Source organism: Melopsittacus undulatus, chromosome Z, assembly GCF_012275295.1.
Source record: "Melopsittacus undulatus isolate bMelUnd1 chromosome Z, bMelUnd1.mat.Z, whole genome shotgun sequence".
NCBI classification, from domain to species: domain Eukaryota; kingdom Metazoa; phylum Chordata; class Aves; order Psittaciformes; family Psittaculidae; genus Melopsittacus; species Melopsittacus undulatus.
The window spans coordinates 52,528,039-52,552,517 of NC_047557.1; the positions used below are offsets into that span (position 1 = coordinate 52,528,039).

General features: G+C 37.5%; 1 protein-coding gene across 4 annotated transcripts in view; it reads right to left on the minus strand.

The window, feature by feature from the left end:
• Positions 1-76: 76 nt before the first annotated feature.
• HOOK3 (hook microtubule tethering protein 3) overlaps positions 77-24,479 on the minus strand; it is a 91,699-nt gene continuing 67,296 nt past the window's right edge. The window contains exons 17-24 of one of the 4 annotated variants that reach the window (XM_034072923.1): positions 19,641-19,646; positions 18,872-18,906; positions 17,945-18,027; positions 15,900-16,000; positions 13,801-13,905; positions 13,610-13,681; positions 12,002-12,138; positions 77-2,900 (exon numbers count right to left, since the gene is read on the minus strand). In XM_034072923.1, the coding sequence (XP_033928814.1) occupies positions 2,885-2,900; positions 12,002-12,138; positions 13,610-13,681; positions 13,801-13,905; positions 15,900-16,000; positions 17,945-18,027; positions 18,872-18,906; positions 19,641-19,646 (555 nt within the window). In that variant the 3' untranslated portion in view covers positions 77-2,884. Of the gene's footprint in view, positions 2,901-10,158; positions 12,139-12,550; positions 12,629-13,609; positions 13,682-13,800; positions 13,906-15,899; positions 16,001-17,944; positions 18,028-18,871; positions 18,907-19,640; positions 19,647-24,479 lie in introns of those variants that run through there. The other 3 variants (XM_034072924.1, XM_034072926.1, XM_034072925.1) reach the window with 3 other exon arrangements.

Here is a 24,479-nt window from a genome sequence, read left to right on the forward strand (position 1 = left end):
ACCCACAAGCACCATGGTTGAACCGTGCCCTGTCCTCTGTTTGTAAACAGCTACCAAATAAAGGAAAACCAAGGAGTTACATTTTATATAAGCGTTTATTTACAACTTGTTTAACAACTGTACATTCTGTCACCTTGGAAGCATTAGTGGATTTGATTGGGAAAAAATATTAAACCTTTTGATTCCAATGAACATCACTAACAATTTTTTTTCTATATACACATATGTATATTAATGCTGCTACCATGACAATCTGGTAGTTACACAAATCATGGATGAACTGAAATGGGAAATTAATGTTTTGAACTCTCAGAATCAATTCATTTACAGAAAAATATATCACTGGCAACTTCACAAACAGTTACTTTGATAATTGGTCAACACTTAATTCAGGACTGTCAAACAAGCTGCTATTAAGAACGTAAAAGAGTTTTCTATGCAGCACAAACAAAGTTAGTATATCAGAGACATGCTGGAGATCACCTCTGAGTTGCGAGCTCACCATCACTTCATAACAGAGATGCTTGGCTCACCCAACCCAAGTGGCCAGCTCACTTGCTGAAAGCTGCTGGCTCCAGCCGGCATCTCTGTTGCATGAGTGAACTCAGACAACTTCAGTCAAGCTAAACACTTACATACAAATGTCTTCAGGCTCAAGAACAACTGATACTTAGTCTCTAATTTGCACAGAGCACGTGGAGAAATGAGGTACTGCTCGGCTCTATCAGGACGCTCATGCAGGCGGGTGCATGAAAACAGCCATCCCCTCCCGCCCCGCATGGCGCTGACCCGGGGTCTGCACCCAGCCTGGTGTGGGGCTGGTGCAATTCCGGACCAAGCAGTACTTGGAAATGAGAAACAATCCATGCCCTAACACCCAACAAAGAGGAGTTTTCCATTTGTCCCAACACGTAACAAGGGGTCAGTGGTGAGGACCTGGAAAGACAAATCCTTCAGCGCTTTGCTGGACTCAGTCTGATGAAAGTGCTGCTGCCTCTCTGCTGCAGGAATACCCTCCTGGTCACCACCAAACCCAAGATCCTGCCTGCAGGTCACATCAGACTTCACTGTCCCAGGTCCTGGTGGACTGGGAGACATATCCCCTTCCGGAAATCTTTCCGGACTACTGTCAGCCACAGCACCTGGCAGCCACTGGCTCCCCTGTCTGGTGCGGGATCCAGAAGAGAATACACCACACACTTCTCACTGGGATCTTAATGCTTATCCCCCCCCTCTCCTGTACGGTGTGCCTGAAGCCCATTCCCCCTGGCCCTTCCCTGTGCCGGTTGTCAGAGCCCCTCCCGTGGGAGAAACGATCAGTCCTTCCCCAAGTCATTCTGCACAACGCTGGTGGCACAGAGGGCAACAAGACCCCAAGGGCTGAGCACACAGCTCAGCCCAGGGCCTCCCTTGATGAGCCAGGGATGAGGCTTGCCCTGTGTTCTGCAGCCAGCAGTGACTGCAGAGACCTGCAGGCACACTTCTCAGCATGGGGGTGGTTGTGCTACTGCATGGATAAGCAGAACAAGCAGAGTACATATGTGTTTATGGTTTTGCAGGATTAAGATCCAAGTGAGCAAGAATGGGGTTTCTCTAGAACTGGACTTAAACCAAATCACTTACAGTATTCATCATTCAGACTTTAGATTTTCTGGCAAGTCCTATGGCTTAAAAGCCCTCACATCCATTCATTACAGACTAACTCCTACACAATAAACCTCTTAACATACAACACTACAGCACTCCCTTGTCTTCTGAATCTTGCCAGTACTGGATGCCCAATACAAAACAAAGATACAGTAGTACAAATGTGCAGATATTTAAGAATATTAAATAAGCAGCTTTTTAAATTAATACAGGCAGTACAAAGCATTTTGAGTTACACTGTCTACATATGGCAAAACTTTTAGCTAAAATTCATAATACAAAGGAACAGCCAAGCTAGTGCAATTGGAAATTAAATAGCTAAGAATGCGATAAGGAAGAAAGAAAGAAAGGAAGAAAGAAAGAAAAGTAGTACAAGTGAAAGATAAAAGACCCAAAAAATGATAAACTGGCAAGGACAGTCTGCATAATACTGCAAGTGTAGGCGGCTTTCGTACTTCTCTCTGTTCCATTATTTCTTCAGATTGTTTTAACAATTGTACACAGATTGAAAAGAAAAAGAATTTTCTGAAAGAAACTGACAACACAGCTAAAATGTAGAGAGAAAAATACAACGGCCACAGACTACTGTGTATATACATAGTGAGGCAGCAGGCAGTGTCTGCGAACAAAATACCGCCCTGGGAGTTTGCCTGGCTCGGAGATCTGCAGATGAACCTTGCCTTGTTTTCTAAGGAAGATGGGATGGCCAAGCAGCAACTCATTAGTCATTTCTCTTGGTAAAACACCTCCTTCGTTTTACTTTAATCATGTAAAAACTCAAAGTGGATCCTTTAAGGGTGCAGGCGCTTTGAAATTTGAACAGTAACCAAAAGGCATTTTTAGGAATATTAAGACTAGATTTTTGTAGTTCAGTACAGGAAACTGTTGCAGGAATTCTGTGTGTTAATACTGTTAATCAGAATTCAATAAAGTGGACAGGCAGAAGTAAAACGGAGAGCTGACAGTGCTCTGTCAGTTTGCAGAACGCCTCCTGTTGAGTTCTGAATTCCCTCTCTTCTAGCCTCATAGGAGACTTTTTGTGAAGAGAAAGAGTAAATGGAAGTGGGAAATGGGAAAGCCAGCTCCCTGGGATGGTAGGCTTCTCTGCAAGTAGATCTCCCTTTGAAACCAGATGGCCATGAGTCTTAAGTGTAGAACTGGTTAAGTTTTGGTTATGCAGTCTGGACAGAAAAGCAAGTCATGCACTGAACAGTGCCTGTTACAATAATGCTGCAGGTCATGCAACCACATCACTGCAAATAAAAGAATAAAGAAGAAAGTTAAAAAGCAAATAAGGTATTACTGTTAAAAAGAAAAACAGAGAAAACAGGTATTTTTAGAGCAGTTCAGTTAGGCTGTTTCTACTTATAGTTGGCAAATTCATGGGGAAAACCATCACTGCCAGAGCAACTCATCAAATTAACAGGTTGTTAACAATTTGAAGGAACAACAAAACAACCTCGAACAACATGTGAATTTAGACAAAATTCAGACAAATTTACACAATTCTGATTAAAGTCCTTCAGGGCACCATTCTCAGCTAACGCAGCTATGGAAACTAGGTTTACACAGTGATGAAGAAGTCTCAGGCACTCCTGCTTGTCTTCAAGTACAACAGTCAAAAGCCCAAAGCAATATAAAGTCAAAGATACCTGCCCACTACTGCCTGTGGTTAGATACTAAAAGAGAATCAGGGCAATAATGACTCTGCCTGAGCCTTTGAGCACCACTGAAGTTTCTAAGTGTTTGCATTTCATCAAAGCTTATCCTGTGTGTGACACTACAAGAGCATCACTGCCATGCTACACCGGCAAGTTTTGTTCATGCATGCAAATACAGGTTTGAATTGCAGGAAAATGATACATGTTCTTATTGAAATAAGCTAAGTAGGAGCCACTGAGCAGCCCACAGAGCAGGCCACAATGCTGTGGAAGTGAATATAAGTTTGGGAGAGAATTTGAGAGGTTGGCATATTTCTCTGTTCGTTTTGATTCACCCTCTTTCTTGGCCAGTGCAACTGGAATGAAATGCTCTATGAACACAGCTACGGTGCTTTCAGTTTCCCCAGGTAACACCAATAACCCTACACAGCAAGCCACAGCACAATCTGCTCATTCTCATTTTCACATTGTATTCACTGAGACATTACAAAGAGCAAAATAGCTTCTCCAGACTGAACTAAAAGCATGCAAACTGTTTCTCTCTGCACTTCTCCCTAGTATTGCACTGGTCAAAAATGATTCTAAGAACAGGTCCTGTGACAGGAAAACCAAGGTTAAGCAGACAGGGAAGAATACTTATAACTAAACACAAGGACTTACTACAAAATATCTTTCTGCTAAAAGTACTGAAGCTCCTGTATCCCTCTTTTTCTCCTCATTCACCAATCGAGAATACTAACCATAGCTGTAAAGAACCCCATAGAAACACACAGACATAAATCAAATGGAATAAAAATATTAAAAAATAACACATTCAAAGCAAACTGCAAAGGTGTATTCTGAGTAATCACTGTCTGTTAAGCTTGCTTGGCACTGCTTGGGAGCATAAAGTTACAGAGTTCAGGATTAATAATATGAAGATTACTGTAGTTAGTCTATAAAAAAATAAAATTTAAAGCTACATAAGCATGTATCTATCTATGATGCATAAACGAATACAGAATCTACTCCATTAGTGTTACCTGGTTATTACTGAGTTCAGACTTATTTAATAGCATTTCACGTGTCCTGCTGCACATAAAACAGAAACGGCATTGTAGGTTTCTCTTTAAATTAATAGTACTTTTGAGAGATCTTTTAAACTCAGTACAGTATGTTCTCTTTCAGGGATGCCCTTTCTTGCTCTAAAAAAATTGTCACTGTTTTTTCTCTTGGACAACTCCTCAAAATTAATCAATATATTTTGAAGCCACCTGTTGAGGCAGCAACACTTCAGAAGACAAGAGAGATGCAAGTTGTGAGGAATAATTCACTCAGCATAATTTAACATTACTCCTGCAGCATCTGCAGACAGAGGCAGTGGATGCAGCAGATGACGGCTCTATAGAGGAGCGATATTCTTACTTCCTTCCCTTGCCAGCCCAAAATATTCCAAGTGAAGGCTTGTTTCTATCTTGGGGGATTATTTCCTGGTGAAGTGTTTCCCTTCAATACTCAGTGCCTCGTCCAATTAGCTTTGCTTTATTACAAGTAGACTGATGTGGCAGGCAGATGTCTAACCAGTAACAAGTGGCTATACATCCCTTAAGATCTTAACTTCTTGTCCTTCTGTGTTTTTTCAACACATAGAAGTGACTGGGACAACTTCAACACATCAAAGCTTCAGAAAGGATGTCAGCCTTTTTCACTGACCTGTGAAAGCCATCTCTGAAAACCAACACAATTGCTCTGACAAGTCAGATCTGATGCAAAAAACCCAAACCAAACCCAGCCACATGACCTACCTGAACAACTACGTTTTTTCTGTTCAGACCACATTTGACCCTAAAATGGTCCAGGCTTTCTCTAGTCAACAATCTGCTGTCTGTAAGCAGTATTCTGTAACACAATCACCAAACCTACCAGAGTCTTCTCATTGTCAAGTCTAACATGAGCACTAAATATTTCTGGCAAGATTCTGCTTTGAAGTAACTGAGTCCAGATTTTTATTCCTGTGTATTTCCTTAATTCATTACTCAATGGCTTCTACTGATGACATTTATTTTTCTTTTTTGCGTCTATTCTATGTCTTCCTCCTGGTGTTTACCTTAGATGTTTTAGAGAAGCCTTTCAAGACAGCATCTTCCAAAGCTGTATTAACACCACTTTGCATTTTTATAACTCTTACAGCTACAGAATAAAAAGCTGAGTATAAATTCTAAGAACTGTGGCCTCACAATGTCAAGCTTATAACTGTTCCAAGATTTCACTGATACTGCTAAATTTAAGCTTTAAAATCTCTCTTGAAATCACCGATACCTCCAGGAAATAGGTTTCCTCTCCTGCCTACTGATCTTTTGTAAGAACTGTAATCTCTCCATAGAATCTATAATTTAAAAATACATAATGAATATGATATGCAAATCCAAATAAAAAAATCTGATGGTCTCACAACAATTATTTTATAAGCCCACAAATATTACACCGTTTGGTATTTCCTCTTAAAATTCTGCTCACTTTTCATGATCATGCTAACAACACAACCATCCTAACATGTTACCAACTGCCCTTAGTGTTGATTTTCTCTTCTCTTAAAATTAGGGATAATCGTTAGGGATTCAAGTTTCATTTGCAGAATAAGCTATACCTGTGGGAATACTTGCTTTTGCAGTATTTCATATTTAGGCAATGCTACAGTAGTTAGCAGCTCTTCAAAGTCCTAACAAATGTCTAGTTTTGTAACATTAAAATAACCATGTCCCCCTTTCTGAGATGTGATACTCCAACTTCACCTGATAGTACAGGACCTCTCTAACACAAAGCAACAAATAAAGTCACCACAAGACAGAAAAGCCTTCCCAGCTTTCCTGATTTCCCTCTATGAGCAGTATTTTTCATGCTGTATGGATCAACCTCTGAGATCTGAAGCAACAAGAGAGCAGCAAGAAATTTTTATCTGACAAATGGAACCTGCTTTCAGTCTGGAGCTGAGACACAGTGCAAAGAAGACTGAAGTATATGCACTTCTTCAAATTACGTTATACATGCAGCAAACAGCAGTAGAAGAAAGATTCCTGATTTGCCACCAAAGCAAACTAATATAGAGAATGCAGAGATCTCCTTCAGGACAGTCCTGCATTACTTTGGCAAGGCCTAAAAGTGGAGGTTAGAATCAAGGCCTTACTACACTTAACAGCAAAACCATTCCCCAGGAACTAACAGATTAGGCCCCTAATTACACAGCAGTTATCATGAGCTCCTACTGATCTGACACCAGAACAATTTGTCTGGGAAGCTGCCTTGGCTATACCGCCAGTGCTTCAATGCCTCATGGGACTACGATTTGTTAAGTTTTCTAGAGCTCCTCAACCAACATTCACTCATTACCTAATTCAGTGAGCTGATACATTTAAAAAATGAATGTTGTGTCCCAATGCTTCAATGAGTCTACAAAAGTGAAGTTGATGAAAAACAGAGGACAAAACTCAGTGAGTCCTCAATGTCTCCAAATACTGCAGGGAAGCTGACAGCAGAGTCAAGATGTTCGGGCTGTAAGAAGTCTGAGGTTGCTGTGGCTGATAATGATAGCTTTTGCCTTATTCACATAGGTAAAGCCTCTAATACTTAATCAACTGCAATTCAAAATTAACAAACAGCTCTAAAAGCTCAGGTTCTGTTTTATTGTTTTTAAATAAACACCAAAATGCAAAATGGTGAAAGACCTACTGCTCTTCAGATTTTTGTATTTGCATCTGTCTCCTCCAACCTTCAAACTGAAGAAATCATCCCTTACAACCTGCAGTCACTGACAAGCTGCTGCTTCACTGGACTTCCTGAGGGAAGAAAGATCACAGGAGCAAGGCAATGCAATCAGTCATTTGAAGACATTTTCTTGATTCCTTGAAAATGACAAACTGGAGGTATGGCTAGGATCCTACCTAGAATCTGACATCTGCCAGAGGCCAGAAGATTTGACTTGTGGACATCTTCTGAGCCCAAGTGAGATCTGTTACTTGTTCTTACACCAGCCTAAGAGATAAGATTTCACTTCCTTCTCTCAACGCAAGGCACAAAGTGGAAACACAGTGCCCTTGCCAATACAAAAGGGAGCTGGGCTGCTCAGATTTGGGAGGGGACACATGTCTGGGCTGTGTGCAGTTTCTAAAATTAGAAAGCCTCATTAACTGAATTTCTTGCTTAGCTATCTTTACACCTACATTGTTTTATAGATTCACCTCTTCATTTTAATAGAATGCTAAACACATCATACTGGAAACACCAGCTAATAACAGCTGTTCTGAGTTTCTGAAAAGCTTTCTTTGTAAGTGCTTCGACTTCCTGAGATGACATTTCAGTCATAATCCAGCTATAAAACTACTCTGTAGGTGACACCCCTGAAGTATGACTACTTGGGTTACAGGAAAAAATACCACTTGAAAGTATGTCTTGACAGAGTAAGTCCTTTTAGCTATTTATTTGCACAATCCTGGTGAGGAAAATGCCTGCAAAATTTCCTAAACTTCATTTGGAGATACTGAAGTTTATCAATATAATATTACTGCAAAATACACAGTCCACATTCTACCTAAAATGCATGTGCAAAATCCCGTAAGAAGTCAGTAATGCACAGCTGACTTTGAGTGCAAAAAATACCTCCCTCCTCAATCCTTGCAAAAAGTCAAAATGCAGGGCAAGAATAAAAATCTCTATAAAATTAATAAAATTCAGGTACAGTTTTGCTTCATAAGAAAAAGACAATCTTCCTCCAAATCACTAGAAGAAAATCAAGTGGAAAAATTAAACTATTTTCCAAATACCGAACTTACAGAAAACTGTAGACAATTAGACCCACTAAAAATCATCTGTGAAGCTGGTAAGTGGATAGTTTCATATACCAGGAAACCAAGGAGGAGCAAAAGTTACCTGAACATATCAAAATACTGAGGATCTTAAAACTGCCAAATCCTCCTATATCTCCTTGACAGCTTTCTTACCACTTACTATTTAAGATCAACATAAACTGGTAATGGGAATATTCACTGTTAATTTTCCCACACACAATGAATATAAAACTGCTGATGCACCTTACCGTGAACAGAAAGCCACAGAAAACTTGCTGAATCATTACTGCTATCTCAAATGATATCAGAACAGGTTAAGATTGCCATTTGCTTACTTTCAGACATAATGAAAAGCAGCTTGTAGCCATTATGTATTTATTTCATCCTGCAATATATAAAGCTGTATGCTCTAGTTGTTTATTTTCCTTTTCACTGTGGGTGGAACACACAACCTTTAAATTAGACTACTCAGTTTTTACAGCACTTGGGAAATACATGCTACAAGTAGTTAGTGCTATCTATCAAGAAAATGGGGAATTTGATTTATTCTTTTCTGTAATGTCTGATCAGATATGCTAACCACTTAACTCTACACAGAAGTATACCAACTGGACTACACACATATTCTTTAAGACCCAAAGCTAAGCTTCTGCTCTGAACGATGAAATTTTTTGTCCCTATAACTGTTACCTGTTATTGGCACTAATTAAAATTGGTCAGAAATACTTTTCTTGGCAGATCCCTGGCATAGTGCTCAGGAATGTACTCTCATGAACTCTTCAGCTGTTTCATCACTGTCCTGGAGAACCTTTTCTCTTTAAACTCAGTCTGAAGGTTCTGGGGTTTGGGATTTTTTGTAGTGTATCCAGACAGGCTATAGCGTTGGTTCAATAATTACCACTACAATTTTGATGTAAATAGGCTTCATTGCCCCTGAAAAAGTGTCCCTAAGAGCTTCTTAGAAGTATGTAATGTACTGAGGGAATTCTGTCTTACAGGGTTGGGGTTTTTTTGCTTGCATTCTTTTATACTGAAGGTAAGACAAATAGCATTCACTAGTAGCTCTTCTATACATGTGCTTATTTCCTGAAGTCACACTCTGAGCTCCCTCTTTTTCTTACTACCACACTACTTCCAAAGCTATATAACAACCAAGGAAAATAATAAAGCTTAACCCTTCCTATAAAGAAACTGTTTTTGTGGAAGAGAAGGCTTAATGAATTCACCAACTCCATTTATCCACGCCCAAAAATTAAGAAATTATGTATCCAGTAAATAAAAGAAGTTAAATGCTCAAGAGCAAGGAATGAAGTTCCTGATGTCTACCATAGGAAGAAAGAGTGAATGATGTACTGGAACTGGACAGCTACAGTGGATATTTCTGGAGGACTGCAGTATGTTTTTAGATTTTCATATTCAACATACATTCTGGGAAATACCAGAATTTTCATAAGACAAAATGCTTGTTCAGTCTTGTTGAGGAATTACTATGAGTAACAGTAAAGTACAGAATCAATATTAGTCTTGTTTTGCTCTTTGATGCAATAAAATGATATTATGCATTCTTGAAGAGAACTACAGAGAACAATGTCTTATCTTAAGGGACAAGGAAAGACCAACCAGAAGCACAAAGCAGAAGATAAAATCCAACAACCACCAAGAAGTGATGAAGCCTTGAGATACAGAAAAGTAAAAGATAAAAATGAGGCTTCTAATCATCATTTGTTCATCTCCAAACAGTCACTGGTATCGGCCCGTCAACAAAATTTTGGGGGCAAAACAGCAAAACAAAGGTTGAAATAATAAAAGCAAATACTTTTATTCCCATGTGCAGATCGTGTTCAAGTTATTTCAGACCTGCAAAATTACGAGATAAAACTTCCCACTGAGGTCCTAGTATACTTTGCTTTCACAAATATGCTGTGGCAGTTTGGTCACAGCCAGATTAACATAAAAATTGAGCTTTAGGTACGCTTACGTTCTTTCTCTGGGTGACATAAAATGCTGTAATGTCAATCAAGAACACCAAATTTCCTCAGAGAAGTGTTTTTATTTGCTCCTATTCACACATGGCACGTAGTAAAAAGGGTTCTTCAAATGACTAGAATGTATTGCATAATAAGATCAGTAAGACATCCCACAAACCGTGGTAGTTTTGTTAGACAACACACCTGAATTCTTGTCCCTTCAGCACTCTGTATCTCAGTAAAAGGCAGCACAATGATTATCAGTTCATTGAGTACAGAAATTGTTCTAGACAATGGTCCTAGACTTTACATCGTTACCTTTCTGCACAGAAGATACTTCCATTGTTTTATCTAATCTGACAACCATAACCCAAACATAGACCTTCAGATGATTAATAAATTCAAGTATGTATTCCCTCTAAAGGGATTTATGAAAGATGTCTTTACCTGGGAGAGCACTAAAATAAAGAATCTATAAATCAGACTGCATGTACATTAGGGTCCAAACAGTCTCTAAATGAAAAATGTTTAAAACTGAATCACCACAAGATGTATGTATATGTAACTTTTCACCAATACTCAGGTCTTCTGTGTCAATTCTTTGACAGAAATGACAGGGAAAGCAGAGAATTAGTCAGGGAAAAGTAGAACTTCATAGGAACAGAACCTCAATTAATAGTATGGTTCACCATCCACCCTGCTGATCAACACGGAAGTGCTACAACAAATGACGTACAATTAATCAGCTACCCGCTAAAAAGGCGGTACAACAAAACAGACGGTTTCCAGCAAAGTCAGCAACAAACTCACCTGAAGGCACTGGTACCATTAGTAAGGCAACTGATACAATTATACCCTGAATCAGTATATTAAAAGCAAGTATTTTAGCAGTGGATGACAACTGGAATACCTTAATACCAACAACAGTAATCAGGGCCTCAATCCGTTATGTACTGTTCACCCATAATTATAAAATTTTGAAACAAATGGCCTTTCTAATGGATGATAGAGTAGCATATCACAGCATTCTAAACATTTTTCAATCTTTTTCTAGTATGCATTTAAGCATACTCTTGACCAAGAAGAGGGAACAAACCATTTGGAAGCATTCAGCCGTCTCAGCAAAAGAGGTAACACCACTAGGTAATAACCTAAAAATGAAAAATATCATCCTGCTTCCCTCTTAAATGCCAAGAATAAGAGCAAATTTTGTATGTAGGAGATAAAAAAAAAACAACCTCAAAAAGCATCCCCAAAAATCCCAAAACAAAAAACCAAACACAACAAAAAACTCCCAAACAAGACAAATAAACAAAACTAAAACCCACACATAACACCCTCCCATTCCCACAACATTCTTTTTGCCATTGGTAAGTTTCTTAGTAGCAAACATATTTCACAATAATATTATATACTACTTTGGATTTCTGTAATGAGTTTTCAGCATTTTTTCTGAAGCAACGGTTTAGCACATGAAACAAAAAGCCTAATTCCCTTTGAACGAAGACAGTCTTATAAAGCGTAACAACCCTTACAGGCACAAACATATCAACTGTGACAGGAGTTTATATTGTTACACAGCCAGTATGAGGCTTTTCATAAGAGACTAGGTTTCATACCAGTAAGACTCTATTACAAAGCACTCCTCTAGATGTTTACTAAACTTTGGCACATTCAAAAAAATGCAGAGAGAGAGATGTGGACTCCAAAATATATAAGCAAAGGGCATTACAGAACAATGAGAAACCCTAATAAAACCCTAACCCTTTCCTGAAGTGTAAAATAATAGCAGGAACAAGGGAGAAAGAGAAAGGATGCTGGTTGATTTTTCTTGAATGTTGTCACTTGCAACAGAAGTGGCCTGGATCACAGGGCAGTTTTCTTTCTAAGGCCAAGGCATCTCTACCTTGCTGTTGCTGGCTGGACATGACCAGGGTAAGATCTCCTTGTGCTCGTGGCTTGCCTTTGTCTAGCCAGGAAGGACTGTCCTGATCCTGTGCTAGCCAGTCTGTCTTCTGCTGCTTTTTTATGCAGCGTCATCCCCTATGGACAAAAAGAAACTTCTCAGTGAACACTGGCACATAACACCGAGCAACTTTACTCATTTACATTTTACTATGTCTTTGTTCACCAACACTGATTAAAGCTGTGTTGAATTTCAAACACAAAGCATCATGTTTTCAAGGATAAAACTAAGATATTCTTCCTAATTCTCTGTGTCCTTTTTTCTTCTCTCATCCCCCCATCCACTGCAGTTTGGAGTAAATGTTGAGAAGTAGGACCCCCTCTGCCCCAGCTCTGAACACACGCACCTCCACATAAATACACAGTAAACAGATGAGTCTTTTCTCTAGTGCTTCCCTTCCCCATCCTGCCCATCTTCAACATAGAAGAGTACTTTTCTTCTGAAAATACTTAAAGTATTGCCATCCTCTGTGAAAATCCCAGCTCGTATGGCAGGAGCACATCTTCAGAGAAAGTATGTTTTCAGCAGGAGTAAATGCAACAAGAAATTCAGGGAAGCTGTGATGGGCTGTGTAGGTGTGTATAAAAGCAGAGGCCAATTAGAGAGAGAAAGACACAGCCAAAATTACCAGTGCTTATCATACTTTGAGAGTTCATGACAGGCTACTGAACCACAGCTCTTAGCTTAGCCTTGCCTTCTGCTTGCCAGTGGGACTAATGTTATGAAATTGGTCAAGGACATTATTCACTTGAAAATGCCTTCAATATTTAAAGGATTCAAATATTCTGTTCAAGTACCATTTTTGGCTTACTATTCATGGACATAAGAACATAGAATAGCAAGAAGGAAACTCTTCCAGTGGAAGACAGAGGAGGAATGATCAAGCAGAATGAAACATCAACATTACACAAGATTCCTTTTATCTGAAGAGCAGTTTCAATGCAGAGAAACTCTGCCAAAGAGAAGTCTTGACCAGACTGGACAAAGGTTAAAAATCTGCCAGCATACAGGCCCCAGAAAAGCTGTATGGCTGCACAGATCACTTCCTTACCATCTGGATAATTTAAGTTAGGGTCTTGCCCTGTGCTCTCCCTTTGCATGGTTCTAAACTTACAGCCAAGTTAGAGGCTGTAAGAGCATTTACTGCAGTGCCTCTTCATTAGAAAGAAATGGAAGATTGGAGAGTGGAGAATCAAAGAAGAAAGTGAACGTGAGCACTGTTAAAGTGTCAGTGTAGGTGAACGGCTGGAATTACTAAATAGCAATCTGATGTATCTTTCCGTCTAGGAAGTGCCATTTCTGGTTTTAAAATTTGAAAATAACAACCATGTTCTTTTTCATTCATCCCAAGGTTATCAGAGGAACATACTTCTATATAAAGACAGCATAAAGTTATTAAAAAGCATTTGTTTCTGTGCCTCTGTGTTGGACAATACTTTTCAATCAAAAGAACCTATAAATGATCGCTGTTATAAAAAACACAGAAACAACTAATATCAAAAATTTGTGCCCCCTCGCTCCCTTAAAAAAAAAGGATAAAATTCTTACCATATTGTACCAGGCACTAACAAGAAATTTCTCCTCCATTTCTCTTTGACTTTTTGTCTTTTCATATTCTTTCTATAAAACAAACATTAAAACCGGATACATTTAAAACCAAAGTATAATAGAAGTATTAGTCTATATCCAAAAAAACAATGAGGAAGTAAGGAACTAACAGGAAACATGAGGATTACTACCTCCAGTGAATGAAACATTCTGTCCCGCTCCTGCAATTGATTTTTCAGAGCCTGAATCTCAGGAGCTGCACCCTGGTTCTGCTTAGGATCTAAGGTACGGATGACCTGTGAAAGAAAACCAGTTTGGCTTTAAGATGCAAAAGCAATCTAGTTGAAAGGAAAGACATCAAGGAATTACAACCTTTTAAGTCACGTTAAGAAAAGCAACTTAAAACACGTTAGTGTTTCAAGAAATGACACTCCAAAATGTTAAACAGAGGGATGTGTAGTTTTTTAGAGGCTGACTCCTGAAAAATAATCTTGACAGCCAGCACAACAGGCTCTGCTTCTGAACATCAGCCAAGATACATTAAGATAATCTGTACTGGGCTCTCTTTTACAGGACTGTGAAACAAAACTGATAGACAAAAGTGACTCCTAAGAGGTTCAGTATCCCAGTATCCCTACCTCCACTACCCTGGGGCCACAGTGGTAGTTCTCAAAGGTTTCTCTTTATAGCTAAGGTTTACCTACCTGTGAATTCCTTCCACTTGAGGAAGCTACGTTTCGATCCTTATGGAAAGATGCCACGATCTCCCACCTGGAGTACCAGGTGCTGTCATTTCTAGACAGCATTCTAGAAATGGCACATGTATGATTATTATGTTACTAATCCCATGCAAGGACACCTGGTTATGTTTGTATGAGGAATCCATCATAGGCAGCATGAGTGCTAGCAAACACAGGGTTAAACCAGTAATAAATTCAGCAAAATGCCTAGATTGCTAAGCTTGTAGTAGAAAGCGGCTAAGAAACTCAAAATATTGATGTATAGTAAAAGAAGAAATAGGACTATGATTGTAACCACAATATTGCTGTTTCAAAGCTGGTAGTATAACTACATCCTTGGTATCACACTGAAGCATTAGCAACCTTCTCACAGAAGCATATATTAGTCAGTAAATGCAAAGAGAATGCTGAATGTCATCAGAGAAATGGAACAGCTCTTACAGGTGGTTCACTTAAAAGGATCACTTTACTTGGAAAACTATCAATAAAAGAGCCCTTATTAAAGCATTTTCTAAACCAGCTGGCTAAACCAGAACATGAACAGAAATCAGGGTAGAAAGATGAACTAAGAAAGCAGAATCAAATGTAAATTGGTAAAAAAGGCTTTGGGAAATGTGTAATGACCTCCACCTGTAAATTCTGAGCCACTCAAAAGGAATAAGCAGTTTATGTGAGCAATTAGGACCTGATGAAATCTTGGGTAGCTAAAAGCTGTATTAATGAAAATAAGTGTTTCCATCTATCTGCCTCAGGTAAGGAGACATTCCCAGCTGAGCACCACAAGAAGCTTATACCATCCAGAAACACACATAACAGATCCATCCACCTCTGAAGGAAATTATCTCAGACTTCCTTTTTCCTCTTTGCCAAACTGATAAAACCAGAGTTTGCTGGTCAGCTGGGACTGTACTTGGTGTTATTAAGCTATATTTGTGTACAAAGAGGTAGAACTCTTCCTGATAACTGTATCAGAAGTCCCCAAAGTCCCAGCACAAATGCTAATTAAACAGTACTTTTGCTCACAGAGCTTCCTCCCCTTGAGCTGTTTTAGGGATGGTTCTCCAATTCTAAAATATAGTACAGCTATTTATTTCTACATGACCAGTCCTAGTATGGACACTGCTTTAACTGATCTATACACTTGCTACTCAGCATCAGAAGCCTGGAAGAATTTACGCAAAGAAATGGGTTATTGCAGCATTAGAAAGGGTTTAACACCCTCTCCTTGTCATTAGCCAATAAGAAAGTTTGCTTAACAAGGGTGACTCTCAAAAATCTGTACTAGTGATTAGACATTCGTACAGAGGCATCAGAAGGGCTTACGGATACGTAGTAAGAGGGGACAGTCATGAACACAAACCAGGGTATGATCTGCAGAATTAATCAGTATTAGGTATTGTAATGGTAAGAAGATACACAGAATTCACAGGTCCTTCCTTCTCTTTCACTTGCTAATGTGTATGTAGATACCTTTGTATTTACTGCATCAGGGTGGACACATGGTGAAGTCTGTCAGAGAGGGATCATTAACATGGAATATTTGTACTTACACTTTTGGCTTTTTCCAAATACTTTTTGTATCGCTCTTCCATTTGCTTCATTTCCTCATCTTTTTTCCGTAAAGCTTCTTGTAATTCTTCAATTTTGAGAGCTTAATGCCAAGAGAGGTACACATTGGAAAATAACACAATGATATTATCTTCACGTTTTTTAACACACATTGAAGGCACAGCTAAAATTTCTTTAAGTTAAGAAAAGCCAACATAAGGAACGATAGTTTTAGTTACTAAATAGCTTAGAATCACATTCAAAATGTGTATTCTACATAATCTCATGAGATGGCTGTTTTGTACACAAGTTTTGCCCTTTTCAAAAGATATATATAGTAAAAGAAAAAGAGAGACAGAATCAAATCGATCTCATTACTGAATGCACTTACAAAATGAGTTTACCAGTGAATTACAGACTCAATAAGATCTTGGTATTGTAACTCAGAGGAATACAAGTTTTTTTATGTAAAAGGAATCATTTCTAACAGGTACAACTCTTGCTTAAATCTGCTAAGCTGTAACACTGGACAAAATTTATCAGACTTGTGACATAAGTATACTCAATTTACTTTCCCCTCCCCACGTTTTTTTAAGCAGCAGTGCCGATCAGCAGGACAATTTCATTGCACAGCCTTTTCCTGTGTTGATACAAGAATATGTCAAACCACTACTGCTTATACATCTTCTATACATCTAATCAGATCTCAGAAAAGATTAAAAATAATAAATTGCATCATCCTGGATCAAATTTCACATAACACTGATGTCTGGTTTACAAACAATGTTGAATAATTGGTACCCTTCAGCCCATCTGCTTTGCAACCTCTTTTTGAAATGTTCTTTCATGGTTTTCCTGCAGTTTTCTTTCTAAGCACTCGGAAAACACTAAGCTGGCAACAGGATCAAATAAGATTTTCACTGATCAGTAAGAAGACCAATAGCAGGTGGTCTCCCAGACTTGCACAAGTCCATTTTTCAAGGTATGCCATGATTCCTGTACAATGCCCAAGCATTTTGGCTACATCCAGAATAATTAAAAGAACCTGAAAGAATAATTCAAATACGTTTCCTGAGCAGGGAAAGAATACAAGAAGGTACAACTATTTTTATTTTACCAAGGCAAACTTCAGACATAGATTTTCAAAAAGCAACTTTAATTTCAGTAAACTAAGTACAGAAGCCTCAACGTGCCCTGGTGTTTAGAAGCTAGCAAGTCTTTGGACTGCTATTATGCTCACAGTGAAGCTTACCGCATATGACAGGATTATGTGTTTATTAGCTACTCATGAAGTCCCTGGGATCTCACTTCCAAGTGTTCTAGTATTTCCTAAAATGTGGACTTTATAATATATTCTGCAATTTTAGTTCAACACAAATGAAAATTCTTTTTGGACACAGAATTGATGTAATGTATACTGAATGGATATTTCTATCTTCTTCAATCTCTATAAATAAAATAATTTGGGTACAAACCAGAAATGCTGACATTAGTTGCAGTCTTTTAAGGTTTTGTTCCATAATAAGTAGGCTTGGGGAAAAAAAAATAAATCTACCCTTTTCAATAAGTGTTAGGAAAAATGTAGCATGACAAGCTGGGTTCTTGATATCATCTGAGGAATATAACATATATATCCTACACTTGACAAGTACCTGAAAATTTTCTAAAATTACAATGCAATTCTGAAAAAATACTGAATATTTTGGGAGTAAGAATAACCTGGTGATGGCAGCAAGGATCTACTAAATTAGGGTCTTAGGGGACAAGGCAGTTGTGAACAGCTGATGTTCAATGACAGGTACGACACTCAGTATTTCTACAGCCACTGTAATTTCTTACTACCGTGGTCTCTAAAATGTTATTCCCTACACTTCAAGTGTCAGAAGCATCTTTTTGGTCACCGTAGCTTCCAGAGATACAACATACATATCACTAGCATTTAAAATGTACTTGATGGTTATCTGCACCTCCTTTCAGTATGTTAATTAAAGACCTTATATATGAAACATTTTTTAAAGAAAATAAATGGATTGCACAGGTAACTCACAACTATTATTGCATCTTGGTTCCAAATCTTCAATAATAGCTCGTTTCTTCTGTAACTCATTGTTAGCTTCATGGAGCTTCTCACTATAACAAAACATAAAAGTATATATTGTTTTCCCAGTATTAGTACTGGAATGAACAGTAAACAGTACAAAAAAATCCTCAGATAGTGATATATTTCTGAGGGCACAACTGAGTTTTGCTCTGGGGCATGAGGACAAATGACAACATCACTGTGGAAATATTCAATAAATAAGCTGAAAAACATTATGCTGTAGGAAGAACTGTAAGAACATCATAATCCTCAGTAATTATTAACTTAATTTTAGAATTTACATTGTACAATTAATATTTACAGTTAATTTCACAACGCATGCCTGGAATGAATACTTGTAATTGAGATTACATTAAGAAAGAATACTAAACCCAAGGGCAACAGAAACTACTTTTTTTCCTGTTTTTTTTTTTTTTTTTTTTTAGAAAAAGCAAACACCTTTCTGCATTTTAAGGAAGTAGAAAAGGTGCAGAAATAGCAGAACAAAATAATAACACTTCCTGTAATGTTACATTTTATGCGATAATGTATACCATAAAGTAAATAAAACAATTTTGTTTACATTAACATGCTTTCTTCAGAACAAAATTACTTACCCCCTTCAGTATAGATTTACAGATCATAATCAAGATTAAACAAAGCTTTCTAACCACCATAAAATTATGTTTATTTCATTGCTCTTATTGCTTTCACAAAGGTTTTCTAGGAGATGAAAAGAGTATCTGAGCAGCAGATTCCCAAACATTCCTTGTTATCTATTTTCTCCTACTTGTATATTTTCCAGATGCCTGATTAATGACTGTCTGCCTTCCTTGCCATATGGAAAACACATGAATTCAAATGGCAAACAAAACACTCAAACAAAATACTTACAGATGTTCTTCAAGTTTCTTCTTCAGAAGAATTGACTAGAACAGAAAAATAAATGGTTTAATATATTGTAGAGCTTTTACACAATTTCAAAATTATTCTAAAACATGACTTTGACACTCTAACCAAAATATAATTTTTTACTTGACTTAGTTTTAGATCGTAACTGTAAAGACATCCTCTGTGGTAGCAATCCCTCTTTCCACAGCTGTGTGACTTCCCTGAAATTAGAGATTCTTACAACTTTGCAAATATTTTCCCAGGAAGTGTTCCCAAGGAACTAGATTGATACAAACAAGATACATAAATGACAAAACTCTATGGCAGTTGTTTTAATTTCTTCTGTACTTTTGTGATTAAACTTAATAAATTAATCTGAAATCGGAAGTGCAGCAAAATTTGCAAGAAGAGTCATCCTACTGATATTGCAATGCAATTCTTATGAGGACATATACCAAACCGGTTGAAGTAAATTCCCACTCCCATAGGAACTAGAGGGAGTAGAATGTTTCTCATGGGAGTATAGCAGACATTCTGCGCTTTTTCTGTTTCTCATCCTTATTGATTACAGACATGTAAACATTATTATACAACTTACAGTGTTCCACTTTCTGGTTAAATCACATTTAGATAAGCTCTTTGAATAAAACTTTCAAAGTAAATTTTATTTAAATTTTAAACTCACTTCACAGACAGTATCTTTCAGAAAAATGAACTGAGTAAAAGTCTATAAACTGAAAGCAGTGTTAAGTAAATAGAAAGCCATACTCACAATAGCCTTGTGCAGAAGCCCATGCCAAGAAACAGAGATAACATTAGTATAAAGCAAAACAGCAGCAAACAGAAGAAACTATTTAGAAAATCATGAACAGAAAGTTATAGCTATGCATTTTTTCACATATGCTGATTTTTCTCCTCTGTTCTCATTAGCAGTTTAATCCTGTAACATTTTCTAAAACATACCACTAAAAACAAAAATACAAAAATAGTAAAGAAGCACATTTGTAAATCATTGTGTTTAAATCAGAATTTCAAAGAGAGCAACTGCTATTTTGGAAAGTAATTTTAAAACAAAAATCATACAAGTAACAAAACAGGAGAAAAATATGCATTCTATTGGGCTACAACCAAAATTAAGAGATGCACATGTTTTATGGAGTAATTCTGGACTGTGTTATTGCCACAGTGACTGAATGCAAGACAAATGTAAAATATTTAAATCAGAAACTGCCTTTTTAGTTTGTGCTTATCCAATACCAATCACATTGGAGGTCTAGCATGTGACAGATGGTCCAGAATGCCATCCAAATGTAAGACAAAATCACCAACAAAATTATTTCACTGCTTTTTCTACAATGTTCTTTCAATTAGGTTTAGACACCTGGCCAACAGAGACAAAAAACGTGTATTGAAAGAAAGCTTTTAGCTTTGTTGTAGTGTAAATACTTCAAAATGTTGTCTTCAATCACATTCTTGGGTCATGCTTTTTCATTATTTCAAAGCTGGATTCCCTTATTGCTCTCTAACAAAGGGGGAGAGCCCCCAGAAAAACCAAACCAGCCATCATGATGCTATTGATTCCAGAAATTTGAAGAAGGTAAGGATCCGCAGGGTTTGACCCTTTGTTGTTTGTTTTTTTTTTTCTTTTCCAGTCCTCTGAACAACTGCAGAATCAACACCTTTTCTGTAACAGTAAATGCTTGTATGCATCTTTCTTGGTCACAAAGCATTTAAACTGGTACCATCACTTATGTCTGATCATTTAGGGGACTATCGGTTGGTCTGGACAAGAAAAGGAAAAGTTGGCACCAGTGCCCATTTTCCCAAGGTAGGAAAATAAAAACTGAACTCAGCTTTTCTTTTGTGATCCTGAAACTGCATTTGGGTTTGGAAGAGACTCAACTACTTGTCAACAATGATACCATTCTGGCATATTTTTATATATATTATTTGCATAGTACTAGCAGTGTTGTGGGAGTAACCCTTCTCGATCTAGATAGATCATATGTTATCACAAGCAAGAAACTAACAACAATAAACAGAATACACAGTTAAGAAGCAGGACTGAGTTTACCCAGAGTTATTTACTCAAGACACAAGTTTAAGAAAAGGAATAAAAGGTAAAATGTGTGATTTTAGCCACACAAAGATCCCATATGTACTTATAACAAGGTAGATAAATTCAAATAAATTACTCTAAAAATGGACAAACATTACTTTTTTTAAGTATTTGTCAGCTTCAATGTCACATATCCAAATTCTCTGCACCTAACAAATAATTAAGAAAAACTGTTGTTCTCATATTCTCTGACAGGAAGACCAATCTCTTAAAAAAAAAAGCCAATTAAAAAAAAACAAGCTTTATCCAATTTTGAGCTGAGTTTACATTTAACTTCATTCAAATTTTATCTGTTCATAATACAAGAACATTTCTATAACAAAATTATAAAAATCAGTAAACATACACTCACTATTTTGTTTTCTCCTCCTACTGCTAGTAAGTTTCACTTACAAAGCACCAGAAAAAAATGCTTATTATGATGTGGTTTTAAAAAACAGGTATCCTCTGATATTTAATTGCTATCTTTCTCTTACATAAAAAACCCAACTGTACAAATGTCTTTTTGCTGTAAATTTCTTTTATGCTTAAACAAGCCAAAGGAACAGGTCTGTCTCTTTTCTGAGGAACAAATTTGGGTTTGTTCTGCATGCTAAGGTCATAGGCAGATGGCTCTCACTTGAGGTTAAGCTAATTTAGCAGGGTGAGGGGAACTATGGCACATGACTTGACAAAATCACCTGATGAGACTAGTAACACTGTCAGAAGATGACAGAAGTTATTAACAGCACTCAGTGATGGTCAGATTTCACAGATGCTAAAAGTAATCATAGAAACATAGAATGTTTTGGGCTGGAAGGGACCCTTTCAAGTCATATAGTCCAGCCCCTTCAATGAGCAGGGACATCTTCAACTAGATCAGGTCGCTCAGAGACCTTGAATGTTTTAAGGAATGGGAGATCTACCACCTCTCTGGGCAACCTGTTCTAGTTTCATTTCGTCAAATGAGCAAAGTGGCTAAACTTCCCAGGTAACAGTTCTGGGGACTTTTTAAGGAGGTGCCAAGTCAGAAAGACTCGGTAACTGGATCAGTAATAGCATGTAAGGCCAAGATTGCATGTGTAACAGTATGAGAAACACCAGATGCAGTATGGATTTAGCAAAGCTAGGTCCAGTGGAGCAGAAGTACCTAAAGGAAGGTTGCTTATACAGAAGGAGATTAGGGCAGAGAAAGGGAGAACAAGGATGACATAAGAAGACGATAATAAGGCATGCAAATGATGTAGTTGAAGCTGTCCTTGGATACTGGTTGAGGCTACACATAACCACTGCATTTGGGAGGATAATGAATCAAATCAGCTATTCTGACCACACTGGGCACATCCGAGTTGATTCTGTAGTTGGGAAGACTGGGGTAAGGAGGCCTGTCTCTGTGTAGCAAAGCAACAACCAGAATGGACTAATCAGGCATCCCAACAGGCTGTATCAGTACCCATTACAGGTCTAATGTATATATTAGGCACCGATACATTTCTAACATTAATCATCTACTGCACTTCAATACAAAATCAAAACTTCTTCCCCATGTGAACCTCAGCAAGCAGCACGTATTACTGCAATAATACTTCGCTGGGTTACTATAGTGCTTTTACTACTTTTCAGTCAAGCCTAAAAACTACTTCAACTTCGAAAATAAGCAAAACTAAAACAAACAAACAAACAAACAAAACACCAAAAAATCAAACCCAAACCAACCAACCAACAACCACCACACAACAACAATAACGAAACAAATGAGCAAAAACCAAACCAAAAACAACCTAAAACCCAACCCACAGCTCCAAGCCCTCATCATACATTTCTACACTGAATATAACCGGTTTTTCTGGGTTGAGCCTATTTACAGTATAAGTATATAAAAATACAGATTTCAGTGCTTAATTGCAGAAAAGTAGTGAAGAACAGAGGAAACATGCTGAAAATTATGCATCCACTGTATCCATGTCTTTCTATCCTTCTTCTCATGCTTCTGAAGAATTACTCTTTCTGTAAGGGCATCCCAAAAATAACTCAGGTGATCCTAGCACAAATCCCATCTCCTTGAGCAGCTGGGTTTAACTTTGAGGTTTCCTCTGCTTTGTGTAGGAGACTGGATGAGGTGTCAATACCTTCAGAGGTTCTTGCAGCCTCAATACTTCACTGAGTCTACATTCTCATTTCTTTACCAGCAAATGAAATCCTACACACTGAACTCATCAAGAGGCCATGCCTATAAATCACCACTGACATTGTCAGACCTACATGTAAACCAGGAATGCAACAACTGAATTGTGAACTTGCCAGCTCTGAATTGACACAGGCTCCCTGGAAAACACGAAAGGTTGTACTGTAGTGTTGTGAGGTTAACAGAATCACTTCAGATGATGCCTACACAGGCTGCAACCGGTCCTGTAAGTGTGCTGCAGACATGTCCTAAATTACTGTCCAAACCAGAGCCTCAAAAAGGGACACAAAACTGCAGTAAATAAAGCTGAATTCAACTAGACAGGGATACTTTACAACTTTCAGTATCTGAGAGTATTTTTTTTATATTCTTGTTCACCCTGAAAAATCCGGTTTTGGCCAATAATTAAGACAACAAAGAATATCTCAATCACACAACAGGATGGACCTATTTTAAAATGCATGCTAAAATTTATTTTAAGAAAAAATAATCTTACTTGAATTTTACTAGATGTTTTATTTTCATACAGTTTATTCAAAAAATTTGAAGGATAAGCTAAATTAAACACACTCAAACGAAAATAAGCAACTAGTAAAAACTTTCACTTGTCTATACAAATTAGTTAAAAAACAAACCCACAAAAATAGAAAGCAACACATTACAACTTGTTGCCAATTAGCTATACGATACACTGAAATTGTAAGCATACACTGTGCATGTACAGTTCAGCAAATCAATGCCTTCAAGAAAGTTCTAGAGCTTCTCTCAAATAGAGGAGATGGCAAACACAATTTTTGAGTGGAAGACTGAAAGCTGTTTTCCACACTAACTGCCACGATGTGTATTCTTGCATTAAAAACAATGTTAACTTCATACATAGAAACAGAAAATGCTGCTTTATGTTGAGGGCCTAATTATTTGACTTTTATTTTAGTTTTGCCCTGCCTAGCTTCCTGCATTATAAGAAGCATTTACACCCACTATTACAGAGCTTCCACTGGCAGGAAAGGTCTTAACTTTAAAGAAAACTAACCCCAAAATAGCTTCAGATACTTTATTAAGACATGGAGAATTAACATTTCCTTAACTCCCTGCAAAACTCTCTATTAATAAAAATCTATTAACTCTAAATAATTTTAATGTTAAGTTTACTATCAGAACATACACAAATAAAATATATTTGACACCTACATAGGACAGCGTTCTTTTCTAGACAAATGTCTTACCATGTCTCAAATCGTATTTAGAGAAGCATAACTTCATAATAAGACCATATGAATAAAAATGGAAAACTATCACAAGTCCCTATTTGCATATTTCTTTCACAT